At 32.1% G+C, this 22,445-nt stretch overlaps 1 protein-coding gene across 1 annotated transcript in view; it reads left to right on the forward strand.

Annotated features, from left to right (window-relative positions):
* Window positions 1-3,330: 3,330 nt before the first annotated feature.
* LOC147064490 (uncharacterized) overlaps window positions 3,331-22,445 on the forward strand; it is a 43,861-nt gene continuing 24,746 nt past the window's right edge. Inside the window, exon 1 of the mRNA XM_085957666.1 lies at window positions 3,331-3,563. Within this exon, the coding sequence (XP_085813792.1) occupies window positions 3,465-3,563 (99 nt within the window). The 5' untranslated portion in view covers window positions 3,331-3,464. The remainder of the gene's footprint in view (window positions 3,564-22,445) is intronic.

Here is a 22,445-nt window from a genome sequence, read left to right on the forward strand (position 1 = left end):
TGAACATTCAGTAATTATTGTATATTTAGTACATGAATAATACTAAATTGTCCTTCTATTTACCAGTGGCGAAGGGTGGAGGTAGGCTGTTAAGATTCGACATACATAGTGCACACTAAACTTTGTCAGTCAAACATATTTGTTTTCATTGAACTAAGGCTACAATGTGTAAATAGTGATTATTAGTTTTTAAAACTTAATTAAACGTTGCCTAATCCAAACCATAGTAGATAATTGTTTAAAAATATTCGTGTATCTATAAAATATATAAAATTATGCCATTAAACCATACAACATTTTAGATATTTTATAGATAGAAAAATATTTTTTATCGATTATGTTTGGTGTGCAGGGCTTCATGAATTTTAAAAGACAAACCAACAAATAAGTATGACTGAAAAAGTATACACAATTTTTGTCGGATTACCTATAGCATACCTAAACAAATATGGGTCGGTTAGGCAAGGTTTAATTTAATTTAAAAAAAAGTTAACCAGCACTGTTTGCAAATTGTATTCTTAGTCCAATGAAAACACATAAGTATTACTGACATGTGCGCTATTTATGACGAATCTTAACAACCTACCTCCACCCCTCGCCACTGCTATTTACTCATACAACTTGTATTGTGTAAAGTTATGAAATCGACAACATACATAGTTGGTTCATTCAGTAAGGGGCACCATATCCATTTAAACCAAGGCTTCTTTACTTATGGGTCGTAAACATGGCCCCCATATCCTGAAGCGGGCCTCCTACCTATCGCTAAAGATAAAGGCAGTGTGACGCTCTACAGTAGCGTTTTCCAAATGGTGTACGCGGTAAAATGTATATTTAGTGTTTTTTGTATATTTGAATTCATCTATTTGAATTATGGAGTTGTCGTGTATCGATACAGAATTAAAAATTGTATCGTACAACCACATAATTTTAAATAATGACAATATTGAAGAGAAATAGCGCCGCAGGCGACATTTTTACTATTCGAGAGAATTTGTAATGTGTGTTTAAATCACTTATATGGTCGATTCGCCACGCCGGGCCCTTCCTGAGCCCGGGCCCCCAAGCTAGAGCCCTGTCAGCCCCCCCCTTATGGGGGCCATGGTCGTAACCCAATATTAGGTAGGTACAAAACATTTTTTTGAGATAATACATACCTAGCATACTATAAATAGGTACATTACAAAATATATTTTACATAATACCTATATTAAAAAAATCTTTGTAGATTTTTGAAAGAAACTTTTTAGGAGAAAGAGTTAAAGCCTCTGTCTCAACTTATTGGTGGAATTTTTATTTTAGGCGGTAAGCTTGATTGTACTGAGGCATATTATTTTCGGGAGAAGTAACTCTCGATATATATAAATAAAAAGGATTTCCAGTTATACACATTTATATTTTTATAAAAATCGATGTTTTTTAAAATATATATAAAAAATATTAAAACGATGAATTAGTCTAATAAACTAATAAACTAAATTTTAAAAATAAATATGGCCATAAAATATAATGTAATTATAAGATTTGACCATGCAACGAATTCACATTTTATTACATTTTTCACAATTGCCAGTTTATCTTTAAATTAAAAAATCCATAAACAATTATAATAATAGATATATTAAATTAGCTGCACAAATTAATACATTGCAAACATGCAAAATGCGGTACTACCACTTACCTATATCAAATTGAAATTAAACATCATGTCATTCAACTTTGCTCAACGCTTCATTGTTTTTGGCAACCAGCCAAATCGCCTTTACTAACACAGCACTCACCTCAATTTTTACATAGGTACTATCCATATCTGGAAAATATTTGTTTACTTTCATTTGCAATGATAATGTATGTAATTAACTATATTTTTTCATCTTAATAACCCTATAGATAAGTACGATCAACACTACATTCTAAATATTTATTGACATGTTCAATACCTTCGTCCAGGTGCTCGAGGACTGCAGTACATGATTTTTTTGTGTTGTTTATTCAACATAATATGATCTTTTTATTTTAGTTTACATATTAATTTCATTTTACTTTTTTTCCAGTTATGACTTGTATATTTTTAATTGTCACTATACAGGCCAATTTCTGTAACCCTCACTTTTCACCAAAGTGACATTTTGATGGTAATGGACTTATTGCATACTCAACTGGCCAAGTATCATAAATCCCAAAAAAATATTTCGGTAACCGGACAAAACAGAACAGCCAGGGGGAAAATGAAACATTAATTTTTGTGGAATCTATTTAGGTTAGGTTAGGTCATTATTTCGTTGTACCTAATCACCTAATCATTTTGAACATATTATATTGATTAAGATGAGATATCCTAAGCTTGCCGGCAACACCGAGTTAAGTCCCGTTTATTTGAGGCTATCTAGTGATTAGGAATGCAGAAATTAGGTACTTATATAATTTGATTTATTATGGCGTATTGAAAATCTGTGCTATTAAAAATCTATCAACATAATGGAGATAGGACAATTTCAACATTAAATTTATATTTTTCCTGAAAGGTCATAGTTTTATTTATCGTTGTTCTGTTTTGTCACTGTTATGTTCTGTCATGGAACCAATATTTCATAATATCAAAATAATTCAAAACTATTTTTTAAGCCATTTGTAACTTCACAAAAAATATTCCAGCCAAATACTGTAACCCTCTCTACACGTAAACTACATGGTACTTACGTACAGAGTAAACCACTAAATTTGTAATAAAATAATGAATACATATTATATAAAATAATAAGTAAATCGAATGCCCACAGTTTTTTTCACTCTCTGAAAATTTTGATAGTTGATGGTTACGCTACTTGGCTTGTAAAGTGACGATATTATTTAACCACGATAATGTATTATTATTTCCTTTGTTTTCCGTCTATTAGGATGTGTCACCTTTAAATAATAGAGCATGACCTGCTTATTGTAACGGGACGTCACTGGATTTGTTGTAAAGTTTGTTGACAGCTGTTATAATGTGACAGTCGCTATTTACATTTACCGCACGAAAAAACGTATTAGATTTTTTTTAGTCTCGTCGATTATCTTGTTAAATAGTTAGCAGTCGGCAGCGGCTGACTAATCAATTGGGCAGAATGCAATGGCCAAGTTCTTCGATTTGGTTTTCTTGCCCCAACTGTCTGGTGCTGCGGTGTTATTCGGCGGCCGCCTCGACCAAAATAATCCATCTCTCCGCCGATGACCATTGTGCAAGTTGTGTATCGAGTGGCCAAGTCGTCACACTTTCTCCGCAATGCACGCCCGTAATTAAAATTCCGCAACAATATCTCTAGTTACCGCCATGTTTTTTTCGAGATCTTGATTCGGTGAGATTTTTGCCGAATTTTGTGCCGCGGGTTATATTTGCCCGATTCGATTCGGTAAATTGAGACAACGCTGTTTTGTAAGGACGCTTTTTTGGATCGTTAGATATTTTGGTAGCCATATTTGAAATGCCATCGGAAGTGACTTTGACGAAGGATGAAGGAACGCCATGGGGATTCCAGTTGACAGGTGGCGCCATCTTTGAAATGCCGATAACGGTTTTTGACGTAAGTTATTTGATTATAATATGTTATGACATCCTATAGTGATAAAAGGAAAATGTTTCTATATATTTTGTAGAATAATATTGTCCTTCTATTACCATTATACCTAATAGATTAAAAAAATAGTGATTATTTCGGTTATTATAAGTTTTATTCCTGTAATATAATTCCTTGTAAATATAAATTGATATTGCTACGCCATGTAATAATATATGCAACGTTATAGAATAAGACTTTTAACTAAGTTGAATCCTTTATACGTTTTACTAACTACCCCACCGAAAAAATGGTGTAATTTTTTCAAAGAATAAATAATATTATGACGCTAAAGTTAGTTAGTCTGAACAATCTAAATTCATATTTTATTTTACGGTTTTTTGGGTTAGCACCTTCTAGAAAACTTAAACATTTTGTGATCTAATTTTGAATAACTTTTGGTTGATAAAAATCAACATTAAGTACATAAGTATAGAATTTTAACTTATATTGTTACAAACAAGATTAAAACAATTAATTACATAGTTTAATATTTTCGTTCGTTAAAAAATAATAAAAAACCTGCTTAATTTGTTGAACCCGAAATTGAAAATATTTTAATTCCGGGATTAACTTTTATATGATTTTGATAAAAGAAGATTTTTTTGTGTATTTGAGTAAAATTAATTAAAATTGTTATATTGTTAAAAAATCACATTGAAAAATCAAATAAATACGTTAATCTTATGTTTGTCAAGGTATTTTAATTACAAGATCGGAAAAATGTGCATAATTTGCCCAAATTGCGCAAATTTCGTTATTACTACGTGTCAAATTTCATGTTTATATTATGAGTTTTTATTGCACTAAATAATCTAATCTCGAGATTGAAAAAATCTTCTTTTCTTTTCTTCTTTCGACCATGTCCGATCCTAATAGGATCATATGGGCCTCCACAGAGTAGAGGTTTGTATTAACAGATTTTGTTTTTTACGAGAAATGGATGTCAGCCACTTGCTCAACCTATTATGTTCATTCCCTGACAGACGCAAATTGAAAAACAATATGTGTACTTGCCAGACCCAGGATTCGAACCTGGGACCCACGGCATGATAGTCCAACGCTTAAGGGGGATGCTTATACTATCAGAGGCGAAAAGAGGCACCTAACGGAAAAATACGAAGCTTGCAATTTGAGATTTTTTTTGATAATTTACAATTTCAACTGTAGTAATTAATAAATATGTATCTGAAAACACTAAAAAGATTTTTTATTTTTTTTTAAATTTAAAGATAAACTGGCAATTGTAAAAAAATGTAATAAAATGTGAATTCGTTGCAGGGTCAAATCTTATTATTACATTATATTTTATGGCCATATTTATTATTAAAATTTAGTTTATTAAGTTTTAGATTTTATGTGGTGTAAATTTTTGACTAATTCATCGTTTTAATATTTTTTATATATATTTTAAAAAACATCGATTTAAAAAAAAATATAAATGTGTATAACTTGAAATCCTTTTTATTTATATCAAATTTTATTTTAGGCATGGTCACAATATTGAAGCTCAAGTTGATATAAATAAAAAGGATTTCAAGTTATACACATTTATATTTTTATAAAAATCGATGTTTTTTAAAATATATATAAAAAATATTAAAACGATGAATTAGTCAAAAATCTACACCACATAAAATCTAAAACTTAATAAACTAAATTTTAATGATAATTATGACCATAAAATATAATGCAATAATAAGATTTGACCCTGCAACGAATTCACATTTTATTACATTTTTTTACAATTGTAAGTTTATCTTTAAGTTTAAAAAAAAATAAAAAATCTTTTTAATGTTTTCGGATACATATTTATTAAATAATACAGTTGAAATTGTAAATTATCAAAAAAAAATCTCAAATTGCAAGCTTCGTATATTTCCGCTAGGTTCTCTGCTGGCATGCGTCTCCCCCTTAAGCCACCGTGGGTGATAAAATAATTGAAAAAATACTAATCCCGTAATCCCAGGATTAAAATCCCTAGTCATAGTAGAGTTCTACTATTTAGAACTAACCGTTTTGTAAATAAAATAGTGTCAGTAGAATCATATATTTTGTTAACGTATTTTTTTTTTCAATAAATATAAATATAGATTCAACGTGCAGGTGCACATGTACTTAGATGCCAACTTGATTAACGATTCGTTAAAAATATCATAATTTTAGGGTCATTATCCGTACAGCGGACGTGAACTGAATAAAAATTATTAAAATACATTTAAAACGTTGACATATTATTTTTAAGTTACTTAGAGTATGTTTTCAACGTTCAAACTCTTTTATAAAGAATATGAAATAACACTAGAGATGTGTATCTTCATGGATCTGTATATTTTTTTTAAATATCCATGGTAACGGTATCCCGATACATCTATTGGGTATTTTTAATGGAAATCTTACAGATACCTACCTACATAATTATAACACGGTTGATGTCTTACAAATATTTTCGTGCCGAATTTATTCATGAAAACTGGCGGTAAATGGTGGGATTAATCCAGTGATTTTCAAACTATTTTATTTACAGACATTCGTATAAAAAATGTTTCACAGCACCCTAAAATTATCAATTACTGAAATGGGCGAGCCTACTGTTATAGAATATTGGAATAAAACTTCCTACAAACATAACTACTCTCATTTCCCATTCAACGATGAGTTTTAAAGCCATATTAATTTATTATTACAGTTACACCATTAGATTCTGCAACTATTCTCTGTTTCTGTATATTTGCTTGCTGTAACGTGGTGCTTGATTCGTCGTCCTAGTAGCTTTTTAATTGTACTTTATTAACAATAAAATTATCACCATGCCAAAATACATATTTATCACATTTTCATTTCAAATATATTTGACTAAATCTTTGGTGTCAGGGTAAAACTTCATGTGGAAACTATATATAAATTAAATACATATAAACCTACGTAAACTTTATTTCCAATATATCATTTTTATTTAGTTAATTGGAATAGTTAAAATAATATAAGTAACATAACCATAACGTGAAATTATTTATATTTTACTTGCAGTAGTTTTTATATTGATTAATAAACAATTATATTCTCAACTCGACTCTTTCCGCTGCCAATGAAATTTAGATGGATATTGATTCTGAATACTCACTTCCTATGTTGTGGGGCTCCTTGCATTACGCGCTGATCCCCTTCATCTCTGGGTCGTAGTCTGTGGTGTAGGTTTCGTATAATTTACGTGTGCGATTTTAGTTTTTTTTCCCGGTTCTTGAAGAGGGCCGGGAGAGGTTAATGCCTCCAAATTGCAAGTGTGTTGTTGTTATAAGTTCAAGTTTAGCGTCATTCACCTTATCTCCACGGGGTGGAGGTTGTATTAAGGCTATACTTCAGCTGAGGCATGGTCTAAAAAGATCGTGATTAGGCGATGCGCGGATTGTGCAAATGACGCGAGCCGAACTAAATATAATTTGTCATAACAATTTAACATGTGTCCTTTTAATGTTATGTTTATTATTGTATTCGTAATAATAATAGTATATTCATTGACATGTTTTCTTTTTCAAGTACATGCGGAACGTTTTTTAGTCATCTTTACACGATTTAAGAATATATTCCTCCGACGCCATCACAAAACAAATTTACGTGCTCACACCTCGACTTTCAGTCTCCGATTGGCGACGACTGCGAAATTTCGTTCCACATACTGTTGAAAATTATTTGCCGTTTCACTTATGTACGCTCTTAAGAGATTTTAACATGGAACATGTTTTACTCATGATCTCCGACGCAAAAGCGTCGTCCAACGTAGAATAACTATAGACGCGCAGCCCGCCCGCGGCCCGCCCGCCGCCCCGATCACTTACGCGCGCCGATTATTTTAATTTTAGTAAGTCTATTAGTCTATGTTCAGTATCCTATATTATTTGCGACGTATTGTTCGTCTATTATTATTACTTCTTTAGTTTTATTATACATTGTAATTACCATAATTTTCAGAAAAAAAAATATTGTTAGAATCCGTTGACAAATAAATTTTCTTTCGAATTTGGACAACCAGCATTCAGAGAATCAGTAGGCAAAGCAGGTTCCAAGTTTAATAAATTTAGCCGACAGGGGTTTTTTACGAGAAATGGATGTTAGCCACTTGCTCAACGTACTCTGACTCCAAACACAAATTAAAAAATAAAATGTGTATTTGCCAGACCCAGGATTCGAACCTAGGATCCACATTGTTCTAAGCCGACGCTTAAGCCGCTCGGCAATCGTGGGCGTACACGATTCTGGTAATTCTAATAAGTAGCTGGTTTAAACAAGAATGTTCTGTATTCTTGATAGAATTATTGAAAACGTTTGTTAATACATAAGTTGAGATAGGTGTTTTTCTAAAACAATTTTATATTGTGAGAGAAATCAAATTTATTAGGCATCTAAAATTTATGTTAAATTTCACTTTCGCTACACATTCAGGCAAGAACTTAGAATAGATACGTACTCTGATGATAAAACTTCCTTATAAATTATGTAATGGATTATGTTATCGCCTGAACCATAATTTGTTAAAATTAGGTGAGATGATAATTTTTTTGAATACCCTGCGGACCACACTTTGAACATGACTGTCTTAAAAATGTCATGAGATAGGCCAAGTCCAAGACATAATAATATATCGACTTTATATTTCGACGTGGATCTTGGCAGCCTTCATAGAAGAATTCATAACAAAGAATATTTTTCGAGAAATGACTGTTGTTCATTCATTCAACAAAGTGCAGGCTCTGGATTTTGAAAAAAAACACATTTTTTTAATTTTCCAAACGGTAGATTCGAACTAGTGACCCACGGATTTAGGCGGAGTCTGCTAATAAATACTCTATCGCGGACTTTAACTATAAATACACTTTAATTAAACTATTAATCAAATTAATAAATAATACATAGGTACGTTTTAATATTATAGCTTCGAATATAATATAATATATAATAATATTCTTAACTAACCATCAACATACTTATTAGATTTTTTAAATATATATCGACTTTTGAAAGTAAAAAGGACGTAATCCCCACAAATGAAATTTTACAGGAGGCACAAAAATACAAAATAGCCATAACCTTTGAGTGTATAATAATTTTTAATTTGGTTTTTCTATTTCTAATCTGATATTAATTATTGCGTTTATTAAAGAAAAACCAACAGATATGATGGTTAAGTCGTTTTTCCAGCTTCACTTCCTTCTTTAAAAAAATTGACAGCTAAATTTAGAAAATAAATTGGTGGTAGCAGCATACATCCTTTGGACATAACATGTATTTAGTAATGTACAACGTACAACGACATTATCAAATAAAACATATTTTTGAATAAAACTGAGGGTTATATCCTTTTTCCTTTCTATAGTTGATATGGTAAAAAGTTAATATGCTGTATTATAATTATTCATACCTACTAATTTGTAATTTAATTATTATAGGGTGTTCATCCAAAATTTTTGAATGCGATTTTACGCCAGATATATAATACGCCCGTATAATTGCGTTCATCCAAATTTAGTACATACGCATCTCGCCGAACCCGAACACCTAAGGCCCTCCTCCCACGGCGCAACTGAAATCTGACAGAACTGGTTTGTGAAGGATCTCATAAACTGGCCAATGTGATGCTTCGCACACGGCGCTACTGAAACCCAGTTGAAATAATAATCACATAACCTCAAACTGTCAAACTGGACTATCAGCTGTGTTGTACAAAAACTGACAACACGCGCGCTGCAGCGTTTACAATTAGGTTATTTTAGTTTTCCGATTAATATTTAACAAACAATGTCTTCGAGCGGGTCAAGTGATGAGTAGACAAAATAAAAGGAAATATTGGATTCATCCTTATATAGAAAGGAACATAAACTGCAGACTATTTGTTGCTGCAAAGGAACTGCAAGAAACTGATTCCAAATTTCTGGCTTTCTATAGAATGTCCAAGGAAAGCTACTTTGAGCTTGTTAGGATCATCACTCCTGCCATTCAAAAAGAAAATACAAATATGCGGGAATGCGTGAGTCCCAAGGAGAGGATCTTAATAATTCTGAGGTGCCTTTCCTACTTCATTCCAAGCCTTTTCCGTAATATCTCTACGGGAATATTGTGGTAGCCTGTAATTATACAGACAGGGGTGTCTCTCGACTTCTGCCACAAAATTTAAATTAAACGTCTGTTCGCTCATCTTGTACTTTTGAGTTTTGACGTCTCTGGTTGTTTCGGTTTTTACGATATGGCGCTAGCGTCTTTACGAAGTGCTACCAATTGTGGTAAGAAAATATGATTTTTCACCGAAATCTAATGATGTTGGTACCACTGTTTTACGGTGACTGGAAACTTCAGAGACTGCGCGACTAGCATGTCGCATCTCTTCGCGACCGTTTTGAAGCTGAGAGATTCCGGTCTCGCCGTCAGCGAGCCGCCATTGAAATACATTAGCTAGATACTGGCTGGAATTTTAGTTTCAGTTTCGACGGACATAAGTTGCGCCGTGGGAGGATGGCCTAATGCCCCTCTACCATAAGTTTAGCGAACCGATTGCTAAATTCGGCCGAGTCCATTTTTGACAGATCGCAACTGACAGCCCGCGTTTGTTGATAATTGTCATAGGTACTTGTTTTCTTCCGTATTTTATTATGATTCAGTGTATTATTTTGATTATTGTCTAATGGTACTATCTATTTTACAATTGATTCTATAATTGGTGCTTCATTTTATTCAATCATGAATGCTTTATTTATAGGTACTAAACTTTGCAGATAAAGCTAATCTACAATGCCGCAAATTTCGTAAAAGCGGCGACGCTTTCAAATTTAAGAGTCTCGTTAGTAAATACACATCAGACCTGCGCAGATTCATGAAATCAAATAAATACAAGTAATATAATATTTTGAACAACTCAATTCACATGATTATGCTGGGATCGATTTATGCATAATAATTATATGGTAGGTAGGTATACTATCACGATAACCATTTACTTTCATTTGTTTATATTGTAATGATTATTTATTCAATAACGTTTATTCGGCATTCGGATTATCCGGCCATAATGTAGTATTAATCGAAAAATAAAAGAAATAATATGAAAGTAAATGTAATAGCGAGTTCAAAATATATGGACCACTAGGGATATCTAGCGGCAAAATGTGAAAAAGTGTCATTTATTTGACAGTTAAGTGCCCATAGACATCAAAAACTGACCATAGAGAAAAAATATTTTTCTGTTTTAATATAAGGAATACTTGTTTCAAATAGACGCGCATCTACAAACACCGTTATTTGAATGGAGCATAATGGAACACGGCGGCACCCGCATATACAAATCCGCAGATAAGTGGGTGAACACTCGACAAGTTTTATTACGGCAATAAACGGTTTCGGCGTAAGGTGAGACCGTCATAAACCATTCAGTTCGGCTTATTTCCATGGATACCTTGCACTGACTGCACAAAACAAGCGTAAGCTTTAGTATCAATGTATTAATTCATTATGTAGATGATTTTCTTTTAAACTTTGGTAAGTAGGTAATTCTACTAGCATATTATTCAATGGTGGTTTGAAGTAGACACATTATTTTTATATACACTTTACAAATACTGTTTTATTGCATTTAATTAATTTTCGTCATCAAGTTGACGGACGTACCTATCTGTTTTATGTATCACATGTTCGCATTTTTGTGCTGTGTCCGGAAACTTGTACGTATGCAGTTTGCCATATTACGCTTCAGTGTGAAATGTTATATCGGAAATATATGGCTGTATATTAAAAAACATTCCAAGCCCTTTGGGTCGTATAGTACTGGCATACAATTCATGTCTAAATAAAACACGGTTTTTGTCGGTTTACACTTTACAGGAAGCAAGCAGTAAACAAATTTTGAAAATAAGCGATATATTGGATTATTATTTGTTAGGTTTAGCTTTCATTCTTGAATTCATGAATTTTGCCAAAATCAGCTATAAAATTGAATTAATGTTCATATTAAATCTAATAAAATTGGAGACCGTTTTGTATACGGTCATCTCTTTCCGATAGAAATCTCACGACGAACTGTGCCACGGTGAAACGTTTTACGTACAATTTACATGTAACCGTAAAACTAAGTATGTGCGACAATCCGCGACTCATTGTTAAAATACAATAACTGAGTTATGGTGCAAAGATTTTTCATACTAAAAAGCGTCAGCTTGTGAAAAGTCCTGGAAAGCTTCCGACAAAATGGGCGCCTCGCCCCCTCCATTTTTTGGAAAGCCGATTATGGGTACTGTTCTTTCAACTATGGTGGCATGCATGTCTTTTGTGAATTTTACTGCATGTAATTATTTTAGATAGATCTTGGAAATTATCAGAACTATATTGTAAGGGTGGCTTTGACAAGCATGAAATAATGATCAGTGTCCATTTGTTCAACCATATTTTCCAGACTTTAAAATAGGGTCTAGGACGATTCGGCGCCCGCACAACTGGGCGCCACGAAATCGAATGAAATTCGATTATAAATAGAAGTTCGTGACTTATAGGTACTTTTAAAATATATATTTAATATTATTTATTATGTAATATTTAAATTATTATATTATTTTTTAATACATGGTGAGAATTTAAATATGCACACGTAAATAATGATTTAATTGTGCATATGTTTAAGTTCCAACGAGAATAGAGTTCTTTTATCTTTATATAAAGCCTCAGTCATGATAATTCTAAATCCGAAATAAAAAAAAATATGTTAAGAGCAAAATGAACTGATTAAAATTCCTCGTCTACTTTCTGTATAAAATCGTAACGAACGTATATTTATTTCATTCAACAGTGCAGCGTCCAATTGTCCTGCCGCCCAGTTGTCCCATTCCCCTTTAAATACTTACCGAGAATAAATAAAACTGGGTATTATTCTACAATAATTAGATGTTGTTAATCTGCAGTGTGATAAATGCAAAAAACAAATTTCTACTTAATTCAACAGGTGTTTTAAAAGCGATGACAATGTTCAATTAAAATCATATTTTTGCAGTTTTATATCTGTATTTGACAACACCTACTTGTTTGAAAAAACTTTTCATATATGAAAAACATAAAATCTCAGTACAGGTCGGCATTACTGCATCAATAATTTTCAATTTTCATAATAGACTTTTAAGTCCTAATTTGGTGAAATGTTATTTGAAAAAATCTCATTAGTAGAGCAGTATTTCAAAAAATTACAGAATGCTTATTAAGTATTATTAAGTCACACTTTGTTCAATATAGAAGATTAGAGAAAATTTGTTTTTTCCCTCTTATTCGAGAAAGCTTTATACGTAAATTAAATTGTATCGTCTAATGGTCCGCAGAACCTGAAAAATGTATTATTTAGCTCTTCATAAATCGATATAGCTGATGTTTTAGAAAATAAGGTTAGGTTTTAGGTATTTTTTAATAAGACTTTTACCAAGTTGCACGTTAACCACGCTTTTATCTTTTTAGAGAACATTTCCAGGCGGATCTTCCGTGAGTCATGTTGCATGAGATCCTAGTTTCCACTCCCTTTTCCACGTATGGATTTTTTTTTGTAACGTTTTCTTACTACACCATCACAATTCTATATTTCGCAGCATACACGACTTCAATTGTATAAGCTATAAAGTTAATATACTTATTCGTTCAAATTTAATTTAATATATAACAGGTAATCAGTGTTACAGAACGAAATAATAGGTTTGAAAATTGACTTCAAATACGCAATGGCGACTCCATTAAAAGAGCGAATGTGTATTACTTTTTACGATTGAAAAATCGCGCGCTTTTTGTGGGCAATCGTTTTGAGGTCTTCAATTCGGCACGGGGTCATTGAACTGTATCGTTTGATGGCACAACAGTTGTGTAAAATTGCTTGAAAATCGGAATTTCATCACTCGATCTAATCGCGTTTACATATTATTTGTAATAATGAAATAGGCACGCAAAAAAGGAATCGCAACATAGGAAACGAGGTGTTTAGAAGGAGCTTTTTTATTTGCCTGATAATTTTATGAAATTTAACAAACTTAAATTCGCGACCAAATTAAATTTATAGCCAGAGGCCACGCGTAGACGATAACTAGCCGCAAGTCACGTGTTCATTGCAGGGACTGTTTGGATATTAGGATTTGATGCAGGGACATGCACACGCGTACACTCCGGTGAGTCAATTCTATGCACAAGGCGGCTATCGACGGTAGTTTATCTTATTTATGCATTGAGGAGGTTAATTGTTACAATAAGTTAACCGTCTAAACTGTGCTATGTTTTAGCAATCTCTCTTTTGCCTGTGTTAATTTTTAGAGCGAGATAGACATTTTTGACGGATGACTTACTGTAAGAATTATAATAGGTACCTAAATATATGTAACACCCACGGTGGCCGCGCGGCTTGAGCGTTGGACTATAACGCCGAGGGTCCCAGGTTCGAATCCTGGGTCTGACAAGTACACATATTGTTTTTCAATTTGTGTATGAGTCAGAGTATGGACCTAATAGGTTGAGCAAGTGGCTGACATCCATTTCTCGTAAAAACAAAATCTGTCAATAAAAACCTGGTCGGAAAAAATATATAAATATGATTAACTACCCTCGATAGCCGCCGACAGCCGCCGACAGCCGCTTTGTGTATAGAATATATCAACAGAGGTAAAAGATCCGCGGTGCAGCGGACCACGAGATGTATAATTTACATTCCATGCAAATCCACCGTTTGTTACTTGCATATTATTTTCACTGCCTGAATAATGTCCCCATGTCCAAACCGTTCATCCAATGAATATATGGCCGCAACCTTTAATGGTAGTTATCTGCTCGTCATGGAAGTAGAGCAGGGAAAAAACTTCATACTATAAACATCTGCGTCTGACAATAATTTGAAGCATTATAATATGTGTAACACAATTTTAGATTCGCTAATTCCATAAATTATTAAATTAATTAATGAATTACACCCTCAAATCTGAATTCATTATTATGGATAGTTAACCATTATACACATCATTACACTGAACTGAAATACTTAACAGGTGTGTAGTAACAGGCAACCGAAGCCGAGTATGGAAGAAAATGGGATAAACCTAAACACGTGTCAAGAATATTTCATTCTAAGCTTGTCCTTTTTCTGACAACTGCTCTCGGTTTATGCACTGGTGCTCATTCAATGTTGGTGTATATGAAGGTTGCAACACACGCTATTGGACGTCTAATAATGTGTATTTTATTTTTGTAGGACAGAAAACCCTGCTTCAAAATGTAATTCTATCTCAATTATATTTATTAATCTGTTCTGTGCGTTATATATTAGATGAACAATCATGTAAAATCGTAAAAATCGTACATAAGTCAACAATGCAAAAACGTCACAGCACGGGCATTAAAACGCGTATCGCATTACCTAAAAGTAGTTTAAAAATCACAATACCAGTGAGTGAAAAATCAAAGCAAGAAGTAAAAATATGAAATTTCTTTTTCATTTCATGTAGGTGTTCATTTCTTAGGTACTGCATGCAGTCAAAATACTTATTTCTATCTACAATTGTTTATTTTTTTTCAAAAAATATGCGTTAAAGGGGGATGCTTATACTATCAGAGGTGAAAAGAGGCACCTAACGGAAAAATACGAAGCTTGCAATTTGAGATTTGTTTTTGATAATTTACAATTTCAACTGTAGTAATTAATAAATATGTATCTGAAAACATTAAAAAGATTTTTATTTATTTTTTTAATTTAAAGATAAACTGGCAATTGTAAAAAAAATGTAATAAAATGTGAATTCGTTGCAGGGTCAAATCTTATTATTACATTATATTTTATGGCCATATTTATTGTTAAAATTTAGTTAGTTAAGTTTTAGATTTTTTGTCGTTTAGATTTCTGACTAAATAAATGTGTATAACTTGAAATCCTTTTTATTTATATCTCAAATTGCAAGCTTCGTATTTTTCCGTTAGGTGCCTCTTTTCGCCTCTGATAGTATAAGCATCCCCCTTAACACTCAATATTTTTTGTCGGTTGTTGTGGAACGGTGGGATCATTTTCATATAAACACCTTTTATATTTAAACTGATTTTATTAAAAGCCAATTAGTATAATATGTATTATAGCAGATTACATTCTAGACAATAACTTGTTACAGTCTGGTTTGATGCAGTAAATGCAGTCGATACGTGTTTCTATAAGGTTAAATTTTAACTGAATAATTGTAGAGCTATTTTGATGAAGTAATAAAAAAAAACATTCTCAGACAACAATATCCGTTAGAAATAAGTCTGAAACAATTGGCGATAAATCAAATCTTTATCAAACGCATTGTCAGCCATTCATTGCACTGCTTATTAATACTTAAGTTGGTACTTCAGTGAAACGGCAAATAAGTTTCAACTATAGGTGCGACTAAATTTCGGACTGGCTGGCAATCGGAGAGAGAAAGTCGAGCTGTGAACACGTCAATTTGTTTTGTGATGGCGACGGGGGAATAAATTCTTAAATCGTGTAAAGATGACTAAAAAACGTTACCCATTTACTTGAAAAAGAAAACATGTCAATGAATATATTATTATTATTAGTAATAGAACAATAAACATAACATTAAGTGGACGCATGTTGACTTTTTATGACAAATTATTTTTTGTTCTGCTCGCGTCATTTGCACAATCTTCGCGTCGCGTACTCACAATCGTTTTAGACCGTGCCCCAGCTGAAGTATAGCCTTAATAAGAATAATATAAAGATAGGCTCAAATTGCGGAGCTATAAGACTGTATCGAAAAGTATCTTATTTTTACATATTATTATATCAAAACATTCGACTATAAATCCAAATTGTGTCATACTTAAAAATACCGCTATGGTAAAAACCCGTATAGTGAGATATGATTTGATATTTTTGAAAATCTTCGTAATTGATTATGTAAAGAAGAAGGCCCGAATTAATGAATCAATATTGCATTTTAAATTAATCTGATATAACTCTTGAAGTGACGATTGCATAATTCAATTTGCTTAATTAACGAATCGAAGATCTAACCATAATTAATGGCTGGTTTGTCTAACTATTGCCAAAATGTTTCACAATTTATTAAATCAATGCGATCTGTGACACCACAATGCGTGTCTTACTGAATTATCTCAGTCCATTTTCCCTGTTAGGTGCACTGCATTAGTGAGTAGTTTTGATAGGGAAAAGTCTTAAAAATATTGATAAATACAACCATTCGCTTTGACTTGATTTATTATTTAATATCTAAATCGTTAGATGTGATTATTCTAAGTGTACATGCATACAGGCGTATCTTGGTATACAATAATTGTTTTTTCTTTATTCTGTGTTATAACAACGAAACCGTAAGTAATTATAGAAATATATTTTATAACATTCTTAGCCGATCTTAAAAAAAAACTCTACAATAATTACTCCAGTGGGTCTATTCAATACTTATCGACCGCTAAAGTGATAAATGATAAATATTATCAAACTTAAGGTGGGTTTGTATCAAAGTATTAGCACTTATTGTAACAATTACAATAAGTCGGTTGTAATTGTTACAATAAATGCTCTATTTTAACAGCACCTCTCTTGACTGTGATAAAATTTAGAGCGAGATAGATAGTTTTGACTGTTTAGACGGCTAACTTATTGTAACAATTATAATATCTCAATACAAACATGTAATAAATACTATCACTTTAGCGGTTGATAGTCGCCTTGTGTATAGAATAGACCCGCAGGTGCTGAGACACTTCAGGTATATATAATACGTATAGCAATTTTTTTTGTGATTCGTCTATCTGAAAATATAGTATACACGAAAAGTCATGGAAAAGGCCTGGTGTAATGACTTTTCGTATACACTATCGTCTCAGGTAGACGAATTACAAAACAAACTGCAATCCATCAACCATGGCAACCAATCCAGCATCCATGCAACTCATTACCTGATCTAAATGCATATTTGTGATTATTTTCTTTCCGTAACCACGCATGGAAAAAATATAATTCATAAACGTCAGAACGCGTTAGAGACATTGACGTTCTGGTGATGGGTTTTTAGCTATATATGACTAATATAGATTTATTAATAAAAACTTAGTTTCAGAACCATTGTGATAAATGATAATACTCGCAGTTTAAATAAATAATGATAAACTAAACTTTATTTATTACAGTTAATTAATCTTCAGCATAAAATTAATAACCGTATTAATATTCAATGAATTTACCATACCCACCATAAAGCATAAAATGCTCAAAGAATATGACTTGTTACCAAATCTAACGAATGTAATAATGTAGTCGACACATGGACGTTTTTTGTAAGGTAATTGCAAAAGTAGAAAATGCTGATAAGGTGCATGTTGGACATAATATTAGAAGATCACAAAAAACAATTATTCGAAACTAGTTTTTTGATTTCTTGGTATCTCAAGAATTCTCGAGAAATATATTATATTTACGGTCCATTTCCTTCAGGATTTATTTGTCTCCCAGCATTTGTTTATTTCTCTTGGTCATTCTTCATGCATGAGGATCATTACCACCCTAAAATTCTGTCATTTTCAGGCTCTTCACCTCTCTCAATCTCTTTTTTTAAGTCACAGTAAAAAATCTACGAAATTAACAAATTCCTTTTCAAATTAGACTTTAAGGCTTTATTTAAGCTCCAAAAAAATTATATACCGCTGAATTTAACAAATTTACTTCCGTAATAAACTCTGGCGGGGAAAAAGCCACGAATTCTTTAATTCACGGTAAAAATTTTGCTCTCTTGATGTATTCTCAAGAAATGAGATTCTGAAAAATTATTTATCAATAAATAAGAGCCATATTTTCTCATTGTTTCTCGATAACTCTCGATTTACCTGAAGAATTTGGTGCATGTGCGTGACAGCATAGAACTAGGGACTGAGAAAAATGGAAAAAGCTTAGGGATGCATTCAACCAATAGTGAATCGATCCCGGCTGATGATGTATATCACAAAATTATCTCATCTTAATTATATTTATCATAATAATATCGTCGCTGAAACTAGAAAATTGTGTAACTCCAAAAACACTACTTTACAGGAGAGACAAAAAACATTATGGTTTCGTATACAAATATATGGTTTTGGAGTTAAATCATCCATAATTTAACAATGTTACATTTTTTGGAATTACATCATTTGCAAGACGGGTAGATATTAACAACGGCCACTAGATGGCTTTCAAAGTCAATTTTCGATTAAAACGGAGTTGCACATTTTCCTAGTGTCAACGACGATATGTCTCCTATTCCAGAATAGAGAACATATGTATAAAACTAATATACTTATTTATTTGTAATATTAAAGCATGAATGAAGATTTGTCGCGTATAATAGTTAAGAATATAAATTGATTATACATACAATATACTATGATATAAATCAATTAAATGGTTTGAATGGACGACGTGTCGTGCCAAAACACTAATCATAAATATTAATACGTGACCATCGTTAAAGCTACCAAATGAATATCGTCTTGGATTATATACAATTTTATCACAGTATATGAATGCATCAATAATTAATGTTATTATAATTGAAAAATAATTTTATTTATATAACTATAACACTTGTGCATATCTATTTAGAGTAATATTTACGAGTATATTTGTAATACATATTATTGGTTTTATTAGTCAACAATCTATAATTAACTATTTCTTTTACTCAACGAATAACTAACAAGATTTAAGAATGTACCATAATTTTTATTAGCAAGTTCAAGTAAGTTACATCATAAAAAATATTGGAGAAATCCACGACGTCGGTTAGTAAAGGAAGTAATAGGTACTCGTATCTACTTTGATTTAATAAAACAAAAATCGATATCCAAAGTAGCTTGATTTAGAAGAACGCTGATGAGTAGGTATTAAAAAGGCCAATAGTTAAAATTTGTCGCAATTAGTACGTCACCTTGTAGCATAGAGGTAAATGCGACGGCCGGGGTGTAAACCCAGTAGATGCAGGGTTCGATTCCCTGCCGGGGTGGCTTACTTTTTTCAAAAAAGATTTTTTCTATTGGTTATAATATATTTTCTCAGAAAGTGTTTTTCAAAATGATGTATGTTCAATAACAATCTACATCAGTGGGTCTATTATATACACTATTGGCTGTCTGCGGCTATCGACGGTAGTTTATCATATTTATGTATTGAGGCTGTTAATTATTACAATAATTTAACCGTCTTACCTGTCAAATAGTGATAGAGCGAGATAGACAGTTTAGACGCCTAACTTATTGTAAATTGTAACCATTATAATACCTCAATACATAAATATGATAAACTATCTTTGATAGCCGCCTTGTGTACAGAATAGACTCACACATGTCCAACGTGTCGATCTTGTTATTGAGTTTGGTCAATCACACCATATCATTTCAATAGGAACTAAGCCATGAAAATATAAAAAGCGTGTATATTGATTGTAATAATATGATAAGATTTCACGTTAAAAACATCGTTTGGCCGCCTAGTCATTACGCACCAGGTGCGTCTTCAGAGTCCAGAGTATTAATACTTTGGACGCGGAAGACGCACCCGGCGCGTAATGACCAGGCGGCCGATCGATGTAATTAACGTGCATTTTAAAGGGGGCAATTAAAAAATCATTACCTACTCAGCAGCGAATGAGTTAAGTTGATGAATAACAATAGGACAGTGTGGTCACAGTGTACTTGAAGTTGGACATGCATGTCTACGATAGTTGTGTAAATCGTCTATGGAAGCATACAAGTTATAGATACCTAGTATATTGTATTACTACAGTATAACCTTTAATTACCTTTTAATTACCACATTTAAATAACACGTTAATTATAATATAACGGCCAACTACTCCAAACGCGCCAGTCGCGGTGTTAGCACTAAATGAGTTACGTTAATTATTTTTGTAATAGTTCCTCAAAAACTATGATAAGCTTATAGTATATTATTTATGAAGTAAATACTTTTCCAGAAAGAAAATCCGTTCAATTTCCGTGGTCTTGAAAAATACGCGTAGTTTCCAAACGAACTGTTACATATTATTATAGTAGGTACCCAAAGCATTGCGTATTACTTCGCGAACACAAATATAATTGTCGCTTTTCCTCAATGGATTGTTCGATATAACGTCATTTCTGGACGTAAAAATGGGTTACTATATTATTTGAAAACACCTGTAGTATTTTATTATTTATCGCGAACGAGCCGTAGAAGAAATCGTAAATGTGTAAATCTTTTGGGGAATGCCAAAAAAAATGGCGTATTTCAAAAAAACACTACCTTAGGTCAATAATTATTATAAAGCAAACATTATTCGTAAGATGTTTATTACACTTGAATGGTCAAAAACATAGCTTATAATGAGTATCTTTAAAATTATCTTCAAATGTGTTAATCTTGCCCATTTTTTGAATAATAAAATGCCTAATTCTTGTCAAATTTGGGATCACAGAGATTATCAATATAATTTTTTATTGTAAATATTTCACTATAATAATGTCGACATAAATTTTACTAATGGTTTTACAAATGCTTTTAAAAATTAATAAATATAAAAAATCTTAACACCACTTCACATGGACGTACTAAATTATGACTATATTCTAAAACATTAGAGCGAGAGGTTTAAAAGAATACTATTTTATGTAATAAAAATACTTTATGCAGTCATAAAATGTTTAAAATAAATATAAAAGATAATAAGGCTTTAAAATGAAGTAAATAGATTATCTTTAACGTTTAAGGAATGTCTAGGACCATGCTTTCAAAATAGCATAAAAGCTCCATTTTGACGTACACTGAGCATGTACCCCCTTAAGACATGCAGTATTGTAATAATTATTATGCCTATATAAAATTTAATATTATCTACCGAAAGATGGTTTAATTTATTTTTCCAGCCATCGCCATGGACAAAACAAAGCAAAGACTTCAGTTATTCAAACTTTTACAACTTTATGGGTCTTACAGTGGTTACTTCATCGAAGATATTCATATACCATATTATGAAGGAACATCCGATACTCAGAATCAAGTAAATGTAATATAAATTGATGTAACATTACGTAGGTTCCCGGACAAATGACCGCGCGGACAATTTCACACGCGGATAACTTCACAAGCTCAAAAATGTTATTATTTAACTATTATAACAATATTGTACACCCACGATGACCACGTGGATTAAGCGCCGGTCTATAGTGTCGAGGGTCCCAGGTTCAAATCCTGGGGCTGGCAAGTTCACATATTGTTTTTCAATATGTGCATGAGTCAGAGTATAGTCCTAATAGGTTGAGCAAGTGGCTGACATCCATTTTTCGTAAAAATAAAATCTGTTAATACAAACCTCCACTCTGTGGAGACCCATATGATTCTATTAGGATCGGACATGGTCAAAAGAAAAAGAAATAACAATATTACAAAACAATAATTTATTGTGCAGCACTAACCACATTGTTGTTAAACAAATAAAATTTATTAATAAAAATTTGAGTGTTTTCTTTGGAATTTTATTTAATTTGAGTTTACAGCCAATTGAATGAGTTACACCAATGTTTTTTTTCTTCTTTTTATACGTTACCAGCTGGGCTTTTATAACTCGCCAACATGGTAACACGTTTCCGTTATTCTTATTGATAATAATACGGATATCACACGAGGAAATTATTCCGTATACAAATCGGTTATCTACAAAAAATTCTTACTTGATTTGGAATTGTGTTAAAAAAAATAATGCAGTTGGTACTCAGTGACATTTGACAAAAATATCACTACGGTTAGCTTCCTGGGTTAATTACCTCCCTGCATACGACGTAGCATATTTATCA

The sequence above is a fragment of the Rhyacophila brunnea genome, unplaced genomic scaffold (assembly GCF_057557595.1).
Source record: "Rhyacophila brunnea isolate RB1 unplaced genomic scaffold, BYU_Rbru_1.0 scaffold_7, whole genome shotgun sequence".
Lineage (NCBI taxonomy): Eukaryota > Metazoa > Arthropoda > Insecta > Trichoptera > Rhyacophilidae > Rhyacophila > Rhyacophila brunnea.